The sequence below is a fragment of the Oncorhynchus kisutch genome, linkage group LG11 (genome assembly GCF_002021735.2).
Source record: "Oncorhynchus kisutch isolate 150728-3 linkage group LG11, Okis_V2, whole genome shotgun sequence".
Taxonomy (NCBI): Eukaryota; Metazoa; Chordata; class Actinopteri; order Salmoniformes; family Salmonidae; genus Oncorhynchus; species Oncorhynchus kisutch.
The window spans coordinates 23,155,496-23,173,237 of record NC_034184.2 but is presented as its reverse complement, the minus strand read 5'-3'; the positions used below and the strand labels follow the sequence as shown (position 1 = coordinate 23,173,237).

At 41.2% G+C, this 17,742-nt stretch overlaps 1 protein-coding gene across 1 annotated transcript in view; it reads right to left on the bottom strand.

Moving 5' to 3' along the window:
* Positions 1 to 1,075: 1,075 nt before the first annotated feature.
* The window catches only part of prim2 (DNA primase subunit 2), a 104,827-nt gene continuing 88,160 nt past the window's right edge, over positions 1,076 to 17,742 (bottom strand). Inside the window, exons 13-14 of the mRNA XM_020495456.2 lie at positions 6,496 to 6,564; positions 1,076 to 1,454 (exon numbers count right to left, since the gene is read on the bottom strand). Coding sequence (XP_020351045.1) covers positions 1,224 to 1,454; positions 6,496 to 6,564 — 300 coding nt within the window. The 3' untranslated portion in view covers positions 1,076 to 1,223. The remainder of the gene's footprint in view (positions 1,455 to 6,495; positions 6,565 to 17,742) is intronic.

The following is a 17,742-nucleotide window of genomic DNA, read 5'->3' as shown; positions in this document are numbered from 1 at the left end:
TTTTGCCTAAGCAGTGCAATTGTAAACTGGTAAAGATCCCTGGGCTACTTAGAGTAGATAGTCATGCTAGATCTCTGGGCTACTTAGAGTAGATAGTCATGCTAGATTTGTCTGGAGTGCTACATGAAATAGCCATAGAAGCTCATAAGCTCAACATGAACTACATATAGTATATTAAAATCTCTCAACATTGAGCACATTTCTAAACATGAAACTAACATAATTGATCAAATTTGACAAATTACACTGTGCAGAATTCACTGATATTGTATATGTTGTGGTCTGATGTGAATTGAATAACCAATAGAGTAAGTATGTGATAAAGATTTGAAAGAAATATTAGCAATTTCGACACCACTTTGGTTATGGGCAACTAACATTTTTCACCTGTAATTTAGCCAAGAGGCCTTACAAGACAGGGTGGGCTTTGGGTAAATTGCATCAAGCGTATTCCAAGGCAGTGCAATACAACTTGTGTTTTGTGTTTACTTGAAAACCAGAACAAGGGATGATACAAGGGAAATGGAAAGAGAGCCTGTAACAACTTCCACTTTTGGACGTTACAAGGCAACACTAACTTAATTCCTCCTCAACATTTACTGGATTGGTTGAACAGTGCAGAAGAGAAACTCCCCCGACAGCGTTTTTAATTCTCAACCAGTATATAGGGGATCTAGTTTCAGGCATTTATTTTTACACCTGCTGCGTTAGATTAATCCCTTGTGAGCAAAAACAATGACATTGCTTCTGTGGCAGCTAGGATAGTTTCTGGTCATAGACCAATGAGCAGGCAATGGGCCTCGCAGAAGAGAAAAAAAGGGAGGCAACACCATTCCCAGACAATTTCAAAATGAATAGAATTGCACCAATGTCAGCTTTCAAACAGGGAGAAAAACGCTAGATACATCACAGCAATGAATTAGAAAGAGCATCCAACTGTTCCAAAGTTCAGGTTTGAGAATTGTAGTCAAATCCCAAGATTGAGGTTAAGGTCCCAAGATTGAGGTTAAGGTACAGATTAATCTTTTGCTTGTTATTGTGTTGCATTTGTCAACCAACAAATAAGCACCAAAGAGAAGATCTTCATATTATTCAACTTTATTACTACGTAAAACAGAGGACAGCGTTGAACATTTGAGAAGAATAGAAAATCATTATTCTTGGTAAAAAAAACATTTGACTGGATGGGAGCTTATTCAAATCTACACAGTGAGGAAATGTTATCAGGCATCTTGGAAGAAAGAATCCAGGTCCTCTGTTATTTCTGCTGCCACCTCCTGAGGGAGGTTCCCTGGTCCTGGTGTTTGGTGAGGGGACGGGTTGGGGGGTTTGGTGGCAGGGTTGTCCTCCCGCTTCACTTCCACCTTCACCCCAGCCCCGGGACCACCTAGCAGCTTCTGGCTCTCCATGAAGTACTGGTTGGGGTGATTGAGTGAAAACCCAGAGTCCTCAATCTGGACACAACAGAATCAAGTTTTGTTAGGTGTCAGACGGTAAAAAGAATACCTTGGACAGAAGTGTCAGAAAGACAACTCTGCTTCAGTTATTTAACTAAATGGCATGGTTCTGGTGTTCTGAACTGATGCAATTCCTCCCTCCTATTTCAAGCCAGACAGTGTGATTGGGAGGGAACACACCGGCTTTAAAAACAAGTCTCCCTGAATAAGGTGTCAGCATGTTTCAATTTGGCTGGCGCCTAGCTGAACCGAACGAGTTGCTCGCATACTCCCTTAAAAGACCTTCGCTTGAGAAACAAGAAAAAGAGCAGCAATAGTACTGTTTGTCCATTTTGAGACGCCGTAGCCAGTTTACACCTTAAAATAGTCTAAGATATTTCCATTCATTTTGACGTTTTTGGCGAGGAGATCTTAGTCTGCCAATTTTACATCTAAGATGTTTGGTGCAGTATTTCTTAATAAAAAATTAAACTAGTATTGATTCCCTACTGACCAATCACTGATGAACAAAAACGCCACAAAATGTCGTCATAATATATGTACGAACTCTTCCAAACGGTTTAGACTCCGAAGCATGAGGACAATTTAAGTCCCTCTCCTGCCATCACCTTGAGATCATTGTTCAATTCCTTTGTCTAGCGAGGCAAATGCAAGCTGACTGCTCGACTGTATTTGAACCAGCGTGGGTCCACATGTACGCCTACATATCTCAGCAGCACTCGATGGGAATAAACTCCTTACAGAAACATCAAAAGAAACAAGTTCCCTACTCATTTAAGAAGAAAAAACCCCATCTAATTTATCCTGTTAACTGTCCTGTCTCTGTTCACTGTCTGTGCATTAAACTTATTAAAGAGTGGAAAAATCTCAAGAGCCACAGGTTTCACGAGTACAGAACTGTGCAATCCATTACACCCGGATCTGTCTCAGCATTACCACATAGCACTTGGCCTTCTGGATGTGACAAATGACAAATGCATAAACATGAAACAATCCGAACCCAAGATCAGAAACAAATCAATCTTTGAATAATTTTGCTGCTGCAGCACCCTCCTGCTCCCATAATCCGAGGTGAAGCATCTCGGAGCTTGCCATTTCATTACTCTTTCTATTGTTTGATTTATTGCTCCTGTGTAAATATTTAATCAGTGAAGTATTATATTTTGACCTTTAATAAACGCTGCCAAGGAGGGAGGAACAACAGATCTATCTGTACAAACCCACAGATCTGGAACCAGGTAGGACATTAGGGCGGTCATACAATATGTATTGCGATTCTATAGGTTTTAAAAAATACAGGCGTTTTGGCGCAGGTACAACTGACTAGCGCTAGTCGGTTGTACCTGCAGTAGCAAAAAAAAAGAGGCAAATATCAATAACATTGCGAAATGTGACGATCAATTGTGACCCCCATCACTATAGGACGTGGCAGATACTTAATTCTCCCAGTGGCAGGTAAGGGAGAAACGAGTTGGTAGTCTTTGTGCCCCATGATGACAATCATTTAAAGATTAGGGGTCGTATATTGGTGGGATTGCCCATATCCTCCACACAAAATAACTATTCTTTCACAATGCGTATTAATGTCACAAACATGCAGTTTGGACGACAGGACTAAAATATGACTCATGAATGTCATAAATGTGGATTTTTCATTTCGGAGGTGGTGGGGAGTTCCATTTATCTTTCAAAGGCTGTTAGAGCACGCTGTTTATCAGAGCTGCCATCTTATTTATTCCAGGGGAATTATCCCTGGGACCCTCTGACTGTACAGCTCCAGCTCCAGGCTATTAGTCAGCACCTATGACCCAGAGCACCGTTTCCTCCAGAGGGTCCAATGAATGATGATCTTGGAAAGCAATGACAGAGTTTACTGAAACACCATTAGAGGCATTTAAATTGTTCTCTGTGACAATGTGAGTATATTAAAACAAGGAGAAACAAGCCCCACAAATATTAATCATAACCCTTAGGTTAATTACCAAACAGATAAATTGCAATAGGGGACTAGATTAAGGACATCTATGATACTATCGAGTCTAGACATATACAGTTGAGGTCGGAAGTTAACATACACTTTAGCCAAATACATTTAAACTCGGTTTTTCACAATTCCTGACATTTAATAAGTAGAATCCCTGTTTTAGGGCAGTTAGGATCACCACTTTATTTTAAGAATGTGAAATGTCAGAATAATTGTAGAGAGAATGATTTATTTCAGCTTTTATTTCTTTCATCACATTCCCAGTGGGTCAGAAGTTTACATGCACTCAATTAGTATTTGGTGGCATTGCCTTTAAATTGGTTAACTTGGGTCAAACGTTTTGGGTAGCCTCCAAAAGCTTCCCACAATAAGTTGGGTGAATTTTCTGCACATTCTTCCTGACAGAGCTGGTGTAACTAAGTCAGGTGTGTAGGCCTCCTTCCTCGCACACGCTTTTTCAGTTCTGCCCACAACTCTTTCTATGGGATTGAGGTCAGAGCTTTGTGATGGCCACTCCAATACCTTGACTTTGTTGTCCTTAAGCCATTTTGCCACAACTTTGGAAGTATGCTTGGGGTCATTGTCCATTTGGAAGACCCATTTGCAACCAAGCTTTAACTTACTGATGTCTTGAGATGTTGCTTCAATATATCCACATAATTTTCCTCCCTCATGATGCCATGCATTTTGTGAAGTGCACCAGTCCCTCCTGCAGCAAAGCACCCCCACAACATAATGCTGCCACCCCTGTGCTTCACGGTTGGGATGGTGTTCTTCTGCTTGCAAGCATCCCCCTTTTTCCTCCAAACATAACGATCGTCATTATGGCCAAACAGTTCTGTTTTATCAGACCAGAGGACATTTCTCCCAAAAGTACGATCTTTGTCCCCATGTGCAGTTGCAAACCGTAGTCTGGCTTTTTTTATGGCGGTTTTGGAGCAGTGGCTTCTTCCTTGCTGAGCGACCTTTCAGGTTATGTTGATGTAGGACTCGTTTACTGTGGATATAGCTACTTTTGTACCTGTTTACTCCAGCATCTTCACAAGGTCCTTTGCTGTTGTTCTGGGATTAATTTGCACATTTTGCACCAAAGTACTTTTATCTCCAGGGGACAGAACGCGTCTACTTCCTGAGCGGTATGACGGCTGCGTGGACCCATGGTGTTTATATTTGCGTACTATTGTTTGTACAGATGAACGCGGCACCTTCAGGCGTTTGGAAATTGCTCCCAAGGATGAACCAGACTTGTGGAGGTCTTGGCTGATTTATTTTGATTGTCCCATGATGTCAAGCAAAGAGGCACGGAGTTTGAAGGTAGGCCTTGAAATACATCCACAGGTACACCTCCAATTGTCTCAAATGATGTCAATTAGCCTATCAGAAGCTTCTAAAGCCATGACATAATTTTCTGGATTTGTCCAAGCTGTTTAAAGGCACAGTCAACTTAGTGCATGTAAACTTCTGACCCACTGAAATTGTGATACAGTGAATTATAAGTTAAATAATTTGTCTGTAAACAATTGTTGGAAAAATTACTTGTGTCATGCACAAAGTAGATGTCCTAACTGACTTGCCAAAACTATAGTTTGTTAACAAGAAATTTGTGGAGTGGTTGAAAAATGAGTTTTAATGACTCCAACCTAAGTGTATGTAAACTTCCGACTTCAACTGTAGGTCTTGTAAGTAAGGCAAAGAAGTTGAGTAGAGCTGAAGCCATTAGAAGGCTGTGATGGGAGTATTACCTCAACCAATAAAGATCATTTAGGCTGGTAACCAGAAACAATGTGACCCACCCACCCAAGGGTGTAGCTAGGTCCCTGCTGACACATTGTCCTTTGCTTGGCTGGGGAAGTGTTTTTGTCAAGAAGCAAAGTGACTTTCATCAGACTGACTTTCAAAGTGAATTTTGGCTCTAACTCTGAAACTGGCAACAAATGAGTCTTGTGAGGTCAAAAGTTTCAATGTGCAATGATGAAATGGAGTTTAAGAAAAGAACACGACTATCATAAATGTGGCCAAAAAAGGCTAGGTAATCTAAAACCTTATTAAATCACAATCTATTTTTTATCATAAATCTGTCCTTTAAAATATTTTTGGGATTACGGTATAAAGTGCTTTACATGTACTTTTCCTGGGTTATCAGATTGAAATGTGATCCGAGGATATTAGCTTCTCAGAATAAACTTTGCACCAGAGCGATGGCAAACATTCTGAAAAGTTTACCTCCAACATTCACATCAAAGACTGCTCCCATCTCTCCTTCCCCAACTCAGTCAAATTAAACTGTCACATAGCAGATAGTCAACATTTACATCTTGGTGCTACGTGCCCACATTCTCATCAGGATTCTGTCACTTCAGCTGCGTTGAATGCTGAGGGACAGGGGCACGTGTTAAAGAACTAATCCTGACTGACATCTCTAGATTATTGCTTTCTCACTGAAAAAAAACAAAAAAACGCCGCCATCTCTCTCCCCAGTCCGTCAGTCTGTAGAGCTTCCAATTTAAATACAATAAACAGTGCAGCACGGAAAATCACGCGAATTGTCAACACGTATCGGAGACGCGCTTCCACTCATTTGCTTTTCCCAATAGCACTGACCCAAAAAATACTTTTATGGGTTGCTGGAAATAACACAGACGTATGTAAGCAATTGCTATGATCAACGTGCATAACAGCAACCCCTTACAAGACAAACAGCAATAAGAACAAGTTCTACCCTGATTATTTCCCATACATTTTTTCTCCCTCCTAAATAAGGCCTGAATATTAAAAGCCTTGAATGTGACTGAAACTGCTGATCTAAAAGGTTCTCCACTAAAAGGTATTAGATCAAATAAATGTAATTTATTAGGGGCTAAATTCATCTAAAGTGCCATAATTAACCCATACAAGTTAAACGGATATGACAGCTAATGATGGATGTGATTACAGAGCTGGAGGCCCCTCCCTCCAGAGGCTTCATGCATATCCTGCGGGGCCCTCCCTCCGGTCCCCACAATAGTAGGCAGGCCACCCCAATTACATTTGGCCCCAAATGAAAGCCGTCCTTACGCTGTGCGTCAGTTCAAAGTACTTCTGGCAGGCCAGCTGATAGTGCATTCCCTTGACCAACTCCAGGATCTGAAAACAAGAAAAGAAAGCAGGGGGAATACAGAGATTAAAGAGGTGTTGGGGTTAGAGAGAGATCTTGAAATATGATTTGCATACAACAGGAATGTTGTTGTGTAAGCGCAGATTTGACGTTAACCAATCACGGTGACTAGCAGTTATAGATGGGTTAGCTGACAACATCACGAAAATGTACGCTCTTCCACGGGGTAGAAGTCAGCGTGTTGTTGTGATTCTGGATGGCCAGACTGTTAGCAAGAGTGACAAGAAACTGCCATGTGGGGAATCTTAAGTGGCTCGTTGCAGATAGTTTCATATTGTTCTTGATACCATGTCCTGTTTTGAGGTGTTTCGACTGGTTTCATGTCAATGCTAATATGGCAAAAATGTGCAAGTTAGCTAACCAACAACTGTAACAATGTATTTGAGAAACAAGTGCTAATTGTGCAAATGTATTGATGTTTTCAATAAACATTGGAGACTATACATAGCTTACATGTTGTCAACAATTTAGGCCATTCCTTATGTTTTGCCCCATAGTTGCACACTCGTTATTTCTGTTGCTGAACAACCAACCCATCTATATGCAGTTTAAGGAACAACTTTGCACGATGGATGAAGTGCTTGTGTTGAGGCCCTTGTGTTTTGTGGGTGCTAATTATAGAGCGACATCATAGTGCAGCTTTAAAATTAGGCTCAAGGTATTACTGGAAATATACTGAACACAAATATAAACGTAACATGTTGGTCCCATGTTTCATGAGCTGAAATAAAAGATCCCAGAAATGTTCCATATGCACAAAAAAATATCTCTTATTTGTTTACATCCCTGTTAGTGAGCATTTATCCTTTGCCAAGAAGCTGATTAAACATCATGATCATTACACAGGTGCACCTTGTGCTGGGGACAACAAAAGGCCACTCTAAAATGTGCAGTTCTGTCACAACACAATGCCACTGATGAGGGAGCATGCAATTGGCATGCTGACTGCATGTATGGACACAGATCACGTGTATGGCATCATGTGGGTGAGGGGTTTGCTGATGTCAACATTGTGAACAGACTTATGGTGGCGGTGGGGTTATGGTATGGGCATGCATAAGCTACAGACAACGAACAAGTACATTTTATCGACAGCAATTTGAATGCACAGAGATACCGTGACGAGATCCCGAGGCCCATTTTCGTGCCATTCATCTGCTGCCATCACCTCATGTTTCAGCATGCTAATGCACGGCCGGCCCTATGTCACAAGGATCTGTACACAATTCCTGGAAGCTGAATGAGGTCCCAGTTCTTCCATGGCCTGCATACTTACCATACATGTCACCCATTTAGCATGTTTGGGATGCTGTGGATCGACGTGTACGACAGTGTATATCAGTTCCTGACAATATCCAGTAAATTCACACAGCCATTGAAGAGGAGAGGGACAACATGCCACCATCAACCTTACAGTGAAATGCTTACTTATGAGCCCCTAACCAACAATGCAGTTGAAAAAAAAAATACAGATATGAATTAGAAATAAAAGTAACAAGTAATTGAAGAGCAGCAGTAAAATAACAATAGCGAGACTATATACAGGGGGATACCGGGACAGAGTCAATGTGCGGGGACACCGGTTAGTTGAGGTAATATGTACATGTAGATAAAGTTATTATTAAAGTGACTATGCATAGATGATAACAACAAGAGAGTAGCACCGGTGTAAAAGAGGGGGAGGGGCAATGCAAATAGTCTGGGTAGCCATTTGATTAGATGTTCAGGAATCTTATGGCTTGGGGGTAGAAGCTGTTTAGAAGCCTCTTGGACCTAGACTTGGCCCTTTGGTACCGCTTCCCATCCTATACACTGAGTTGTGAATATATCGTCAGGTGCACAAATTCACTATAAACCTTAAGGAGAGATTAAACGCCAATGTTCCACTTCCCACTTGTCAAATGGGTTTCTGGGGTTCCTAACACAAACAATAAAGTACCCTAGTCGCAGAAGGGATTGACTGGCACATTAAATCACGAAGGGTGTCATCCGAGTTCCTTTACACCAGTTAAGGCAGGACTTTAAAGTTTTATGGTGCCTCTTCTACCATTCACAGGGTGCATGCACATTTTTTTTATTCCTATATTTCTCAATATATTGGGGGGAAAAATGCAACAGATTGACAGACTTTCCATATTGGTGCCCATGACTAGCTTTTCCAGCTCCAAGAGCCAAGGTGAAAGCACTGCCAATGGCTGCCCTTCTGAATGACAGACAGGTTAGCGCACATTCTTAGAGGGGGGCATTGTCACATGTCAGTGTCTGGCCTCTGTGGCATGCAGTGTCAGTTTTAAGGAGGGGCAACCCCAGGTAGACTGGGTGAGTGAGGACTGATGTTATGCATATGAATCACTTCCCACTGATTTCTCTCACTTTGGATTCAGTCTCTAACATTTAATAATGCTGCCCTACAGTGGTTGCTCAACTAAAAGTGTTGCGATTATGCTGCGGGACTTTGAGGTAATTTGTGGTTTAGTACGGCACCCTGCGTCACTACTTCATTGCTCCAGATCAGTGCAAGGGGTAGTTCGAGCACTGATTATGCTTTTGGGTCCCAAGGCGCTACTGTGTCTGACAATGAATAGGTGACATAAACCAAATAGAAACTGATAATTGTGCATGACTTCAAAATTGAATATCAATTAATTGTATGATGAGGATGAAGGTGATTGAACTTAGAACAATAGTCTAAGAATTACTATTCCTCTGTCACTTATGTTTGTGTTACTACTCGTCAGTATTACTTACTAAAACTGTTGTTACACTAAGAGAAACTTGGACTACAATTAGCGTGTGGAAATGTTAGGATTATTTTGCTCTTACTGTAGTACTGTAGCCTACTCCCGACCGGTCACGTTGTACAGCGCCATTATGGGCTATTAGCAGGACAATAGACTCTTATCAAGGAAGGTAGGGAGAGAATTGTATCGTCAAATGTATTTCTTAGTTAGGTTGGCTGTATCACAACCGGCCGTGATTGGTTGCAATTTCAATTTAATCCACCAGAAAAGACAGAACAAATAATCCAACAAATATTGTGGTTAAACTCTAATATACTAATTAATAAAAAAAATTATCAATTGGAACCTTTAACAAGTGGAAGGGGAAAATGGTAATATTATTATTAACCCTGTTTTTCACAAGTGTTTTTTTTGGCTGTGAATTCTGCAAACAATGTTTCTAGGATTCATTTAGCACGACTCATTTATATATATATATATACATATATATATATATATATATACACGTATATACATACATATATATACACATATATATATATATATATATATACGTATATATACATACATATATATACACATATATATATATATATACATATATATACATATATATATACATATATATACATATATATATATATACGTATATATACATACATATATATACACACATATATATATATATATACATATATATATATATATATATATATATATATATACATATATACACATATATATATACATATATATACATATACATACATATATATACATACATATATATATACACATATATACACTGCTCAAAAAAATTAAGGGAACACTTAAACAACACAATGTAACTCCAAGTCAATCCCACTTCTCAGGTAGTGCAGCTCATCCAGGATGACACATCAATGCGAGCTGTGGCAAGAAGGTTTGCTGTGTCTGTCAGCGTAGTGTTCAGAGCATGGAGGCGCTACCAGGAGACAGGCCAGTACATCAGGAGACGTGGAGGAGGCTGTAGGAGGGCAACAACCCAACATCAGGAACGCTACCTCCGCCTTTGTGCAAGGAGGAGCACTGCCAGAGCCCTGCACAATGACCTCCAGCAGGCCACAAATGTGCATGTGTCTGCTCAAATGGTCAGAAACAGACTCCATGAGGGTGGTATGAGGGCCCGACGTCCACAGGTGGGGGTTGTGCTTACAGCCCAACACCGTGCAGGACGTTTGGCATTTGCCAGAGAACACCAAGATTGGCAAATTCGCCACTGGCGCCCTGTGCTCTTCACAGATGAAAGCAGGTTCACACTAAGCACATGTGACAGACGTGACAGAGTCTGGAGACGCCATGGAGAACGTTCTGCTGCCTGCAACATCCTCCAGCATGACCGGTTTGGCGGTGGGTCAGTCATGGTGTGGGTTGGCATTTCTTTGGGGGGCCGCACAGCCCTCCATGTGCTCGCCAGAGGTAGCCTGACTACCGAGGTGAGATCCTCAGACCCCTTGTGAGACCATATGCTGGTGCAGTTGGCCCTGGGTTCCTCCTAATGCAAGACAATGCTCATGCGGCTGGAGTGTGTCAGCAGTTCCTGCAAGAGGAAGGCATTGATGCTATGGACTGGTCCGCCCGTTCCCCAGACCTGAATCCAATTGAGCACATCTGGGACATCATGTCTCGCTCCATCCACCAACGCCACGTTGCACCACAGACTGTCCAGGAGTTGGCGGATGCTTTAGTCCAGGTCTGGGAGGAGATCCCTCAGGAGACCATCCGCCACCTCATCAGGAGCATGCCCAGGCATTGTAGGGAGGTCATACAGGCACGTGGAGGCCACACACACTACTGAGCCTCATTTTGACTTGTTTTAAGGACATTACATCAAAGTTGGATCAGCCTGTAGTGTGGTTTTCCACTTTAATTTTGAGTGTGACTCCAAACCCAGACCTCCGTGGGTTGATACATTTAATTTCCATTGATCATTTTTGTGTGATTTTGTTGTCAGCACATTCAACTATGTAAAGAAAAAAGTATTTAATAAGAATATTTCATTCATTCAGATCTAGGATGTGTTATTTTAGTGTTCCCTTTATTTTTTTGAGCAGTGTACAGTATGTCATATTGATCATTGCTCCTGAGTGGTGCAGTGGTCTAAGGCACTGCATCTCAGTGCAAGAGGCATCACTACAGTCGCTGGTTCGAATCCAGGCTGTTTCACATCCAACCGTGATTGGGAGTCCCATAGGGCGGCGCACAATTATTATTATTATTAATTTATAATTATATAAAAGCCCCTTAGGGCAAATATGGTCTGTGAGAATATCTAATGAAGAATGCCCCTTTGATATTAATTTAGAATATTCCAATCCTCTAAATGTAATTATTGGCAGAGTCACATCATTGGAAAAAATATTTTTAGATATACTGTAGGTCTACCGTAGGCGACATGAGTCTCACTAGTGTTGAGTAATGTGCTGTTAAAAGTGATGTAGGTCTTATTTACTTAAAAAGTTAGAAGCAAAACGATTTGAAGCAATAGCCTAACCGCTGTGGTCAACTATTTCAGCACCGTTTCACACTGCTCTGAGACAAACATGGGGACTGGTCTTGATAAATCAATTAGATTTGTATTTTCACTGAATATTGGTTAGACTACAATTAGGGTGTGGAAATGTTATGCTCTTAGTACTGTTATCTACTCCCGACCGTCACATTGTACAGCACCATATTTTCTATTTCATCCTAACGGTCACTGAGGGTTTAGTTTTTCTTGGAATAGAAACACCATGATATTAATCAAATTAAGCTAAATTTGTTCAAATGAATTCCATATACTATGTTCATTAAAAAAAAGGTTTTACATTCTCTAGTACAGCCAATATTGAAGGCTATCAAATGCTTCTCAAAGATGCCCTCGTGGTCAAACTAGCACTAATGGTAACAATGCCTGACAATTAAATAACGTGCCATAGAATTCTGCGGCAGCCCGCAAGGTGTGCTGCAATATGACGCAACTTTTAAAGGAAGAATCACTCTGTACATACCGGTCTCTCTGCTCAGGAGCCTACATTGGCCTCCTGGGCCAAACCCCACACAGTGTCAGTGTGTCCTCCACTCAACTCTGAGTACTACTATAGGGGTTGCTGAGGGGGACAGGGAGGAAATGACTCATTTAATTTGAAGAGGGATAAGCTCCCTTTGGGTTGGCTGTCCACTTCAATTAGCACGCTATCATCTAGTCCTTCCCTAGTGCTCAATGGATTGCTTAGTACACAGATTATTTTAAATATTGATTAGCCTCTCACTAGTGTGTGGTCTTTAGACTTGACTCTGCAGATTTGTACATTGAAATATAATCTAGATTCTATTTCTATAGATTTGAATACATAAACATATCTGGGTATGAATAGGCTACTTTAACCAGTGCTTAGAATGGGCTGTGATGAATGCTTCAGCACACAGTAACATTTAAATAAACTACCTTAAAACACTGACAGAAGCTGAATTGATCTCATATATATGCACTAGAGATATGTCTAGGAGCTGTATACAACCATCCATTTCAGGTCTAGACTGTTCTTTTTGTGGGAAATAACATTGTGTGGAATGTTTAAGTGAAATACAAGCATAATGTTTGCAATGACAAGCGATCTGCTGACAATTTGTTACTGCAAGTGACTCACTCATATTATTTTTAAAGGTTCCGGCTCTATTTATTGACTTGAGTATTTTCATGGTCCCATTTTCAGTAAATAAATGTGGAAATGTATCAAATTCTAAATATAGCTTACAAATCAAATCAATTTTCATTTGTCACATACACATGGTTAGCAGATGTTAATGCGAGTGTAGCGAAATGCTTGTGCTTCTAGTTCCGACAACGCAGTAATAACCAACGAGTGATCTAAACTAACAATTCCACAACTACTACCTTATATACACAAGTGTAAAGGGATAAGAATATGTACATAAAGATATATGAATGAGTGATGGTACAGAATGGCATAGGCAAGATGCAGTAGATGGTATCGAGTACAGTATATCCATATGAGATGAGTAATGTAGGGTATGTAAACAAAGTGGCATAGTTTAAAGTGGCTAGTGATACATGTATTACGTAAAGATGCAGTAGATGATATAGAGTACAGTATATACATATACATATGAGATGGGTAATGTAGGGTATGTAAACATTATATTAAGTGGCATTGTTTAAAGTGGTTTTCTTTTTGTAATCTGTGATTGACTGTAGACCCTGCCACATACCTTGTGTCTGTTCCGTTGAATTGCGACTCTACTTTGTCTCTATAGTGACCCTTAGCTTGTTTGATTGCCTTGCGGAGGGAATAGCTACACTGTCTTTATTCGGTCATGTTTCGGGTCACCTTGCCCTGGTTTAAAGCAGTGATTTGCGCTTTCAGTTTTACGCGAATGCTGCCATCAATCCACGGTTTCTGGTTTGGGAATGTTTTAATCGTTGTTGTGGGTATAACATCGTCAATGCACTTTCTAATGAACTCGCTCACCGAATCAGCATATTCGTCAATGTTGTTGTTGGACGCAATGCGGAACATATCCCAATCCACGTGATCGAAGCAGTCTTGAAGCGTGGAATCAGATTGGTCGGACCAGTGTTGAACAGAACTGAGCGTGGGAGCTTCTTGTTTTAGTTTCTGTCTGTAGGCTGGAAGCAACAAAATGGAGTCGTGGTCAGCTTTTCCGAAAGGAGGGCGGGGGAGGGCCTTATAGGCGTTGTGAAAGTTAGAATAACAATGATCCAGGGTTTTAACATCCCTGGTTGCACAATCGATGTGCTGATAGAATTTTTTTTCAGATTAGCCTTGTTAAAATCCCCAGCTACAATGAATGCAGCCTCAGGATATGTGGTTTCCAGTTTACATAGAGTCAGATAAAGTTCGTTCAGGGCCATCGATGTGTCTGCTTGGGGGGGAATATATACGTCTGTGATTATAATCGAAGAGAATTCCCTTGGTAGATAATGGGGTCGACATTTTATTCTGATTATAATCGAAGAGAATTCCCTTGGTAGATAATGGGGTCGACATTTTATTCTGAGGAATTCTAAGTCAGGTTAACAGAAGGACTTGAGTTCCTGTATGTTGTTATGATCACACCACGTCTCGTTAATCATAAGGCATACCCCCCCGCCCCTCTTCTTACCAGAAAGATGCTCGTTCCTGTCGGCGCGATGCGTGAAGAAACCAGCTGGCTGCACCGACTCCGATAGAGTCTCTCGAGTGAGCCATGTTTCCATGAAGCAAAGCACACTCTCTGATGTCTCTCTGGAATGCTACCCTTGCTCGGATTTCATCAACCTTGTTGTGAAGAGACTGGACATTGGCGAGTAGTATGCTAGGGAGTGGTGCGCGATGTGCCCGTCTCCGGAGCCTGACCAGAAGACCGCTTCGTTTGCCCCTTTTACGACATCGTTGTTTTGGGTCACCGGCTGGGATCCGATCCATTGTCCTGGGTGGAAGGCAGAACACAGGATCCGCTTCGGGAAAGTCATATTCCTGGTCCTAATGAGGTAGGGATGGACGATATTAGCTAAAAATTCCAACATCGGTATTGGCCGATGTCAAAGCTACCGTGCATACCTATATGACGTAATGACGCCGCGTAAAATTCTGCGATACATGTGCTGCACAGCATAATCCTAACCTAGCCCACAATGTCTGCTGTGTGGATCAAGCAGTCAACAAGTCGAGCAGTCATTTGAAAGAGTAAGAACATTTCAGTGAGACATCTCAAAGGCGAAATCCATCAAAGCCAAGATAATTGCCCTTAACAATCAATTGCTCTCTGTCGTGGGTGATGTTGGCTTTCGCCGACTGGTCGAGCAAGCTGTACACACTATCAATTGTTAGAGTGTCAGACTAGTAACCGAAAGGTTGCAAGATCGAATCCCCGAGCCGACAAGGTAAAAATCTGTCGTTCTGCCCCCTAACTAGCAAAGAATATGAACAGATGCACACATATGGCTACATGCAGCTCTCACTTTGATCTCAAAACAAGGGCATCTAATCATGACCATTCATATGCTGTAAACATAATCCAGTTAAAATTGAATGGCCATATGAGGCACATGGGGGGGTGGGGTATATGGCCATAACTGCTGTTTTTACACACGGAGTCCCTGGATACAGCCCGTAGCCATGGTATATTTGCCATATATCACAAACCCTGAGGTGCCTTATTGCTATTATAAACTGGTTACCAACGTAATTAGAGCAGTAAAAATAAATGTTAGCTTATACCTGTGGTATAGGCTCTGATATACCACGGCTGTCAGCCAATCAGCATTCAGGGCTCGAACCACCCCGTTTATAATTGCATTTAGGGATACTGCAGCTCTGATCGCTTATGCCACACCGGTCTGTAGAGTTCTGTCCACAAGAAAATCTCTTGCATATTTGTTTCGGTATGTTACATTGAAAATGGATAATATTGGCAATTCCCACAGTAGAGAGGGAAACGTTGATAGAGTTAACTGAAGGGGAAAACTAGAAAGTTGAGTGAAGTTCAATCTCGTGCTTCCCTTCCGTCGGGTGATATTTATTCTGCAGTGGTCACCAACCGGTCAATCGAGATCGACTGGTCAATCTCCAAGGAGTTCCTCGTTGATCGCCAAACATCTCTGTAAAAACCCCAAAGATAAAGCCTTGTGTTCCTACTAGGTATTTTTTTCATCTCGGGCTGTTTGTGGTAGGTGCAGCTGCCCTGCGCGCTGGGTAGGCGAACGGTTGCCATTTTGAACCATTTCATGTGTCTGAAGGTACAAACTCTGCCTTCCCAGCAGGCCCAAAGAGCAAATCAAGTGCACTATAGGCCTACCGCTGGCCAATCAGACAGCTCAGATTAACGTGTCTGCAGTAAGGTAGCAGGCATACAAGAAAGCTACAGTGAAGTAGATACTGTGAGATTTCAAAACGTTTAAAACCATGACTAGAGAGAGACTGTCAACAAATACATCTAAGACCTGCTGTTTTTATGAGTGAGTTCATGTTTAAGTTCTTACTCATTACTGTCCACACATTGTATTCAACACTTTTATAAGACATAAAATGTGTTTTTTTCCAATTTCCACTCAGCACTACAACAAGCACTGCAGCAGTAATGAATGAGTAGGAATGTGTATCTATAGGCTTGCGTGGTTATTAGCAGCTTGGGTCTTTTTTAAATGTTGAGAAATATTTATTTCTCTGTTCATAGGAGTAACATGAATTTGTGCATGAAGGACAGCTGGAAGACTGGTGTCCCTTTTTTGTCAGTGTCAGTGGAGGAAAGGGAGAGCGGAGGGATGTTGAGAGGCGGACCCTCAGTCTGCCGCTTTCTCCCTCGCTGAGACTGACTATCAGATGTAGGCACCATCAGCCCAGTAAAATAAAAATGGTAATTATTTAAATGTATGCTCACTTAGCTGTGTAATCAGTTACAGTACCAGCAAAAAATATTGTAATCCAAAAACGGATACTTTTTAAAACTAGATGATTACTTTTAAATTCAGAAAGGATGTTTGCGGATTTCTGTTTTTGACACTTGTGTTTTCTCAGTGAGGCAGAAGTTTAAGTTTGTTCCACCTGAGCGAGTCTGACCACAAGTCAGAGACCACTGTGATGACACACCAAATGTGTGATGGATCGTGGGAAAAGAGCAGGTATAGGCTTTTGTAGGATACAGTCCAAGCTATGTCTTCCAATGGTGTGACTAATATCGGCACCCAAAAATGATCCAACTTGAATAAACACTTAGAGTTAAGGATGACAGCAGTGGTGTAGTCCACGCCCATACAGATATCACTTATTATTGATATCTATATAGCGCATTGATGTGAATCACACTGCTGCTCTCATTGAGCTATTTGCGCCTTACGGATTGTGGTTGTTGGGGATGGCTGTTCACAAATCTAGATGTGTATTTGAACCCAATAATGGTTGAATTCAAGAAGTTTAAGCTGCCTATCAATTATTGTTTTTGAAACAGGTGGACAGCCAGTGAAAAATGCGCTCTTACAACAGCTGCACAGTGCTGATCCCAGCCTATGGAATAAAAGTGGGGCTTTTATTGCTCAATGTAATTCATGCTGATAAAAAAATAAATATCCATAGGCCTAATGGACACATGCTCAAACTCACAGACTTGATTGCCCCTTTTAAGTCTATCTGTAGTTGCTACATCTATTTTTGGACACACACAAAGAATGAAACTTAAGTGCCTCATGAGCTTTAGTTCAACTGTCACACTCCACGAGAACCCAAAATATAAGCTTGTTTTTCTCCAATGTTTGTAATCATCATAAACAAACACTGTATAGCCTCATAACATTGTTAAAACAATGTTGATATCATGGATGGTCAGTCCTTGCATCGACAGCTCTGTTTATTAATCTGAGAGTGG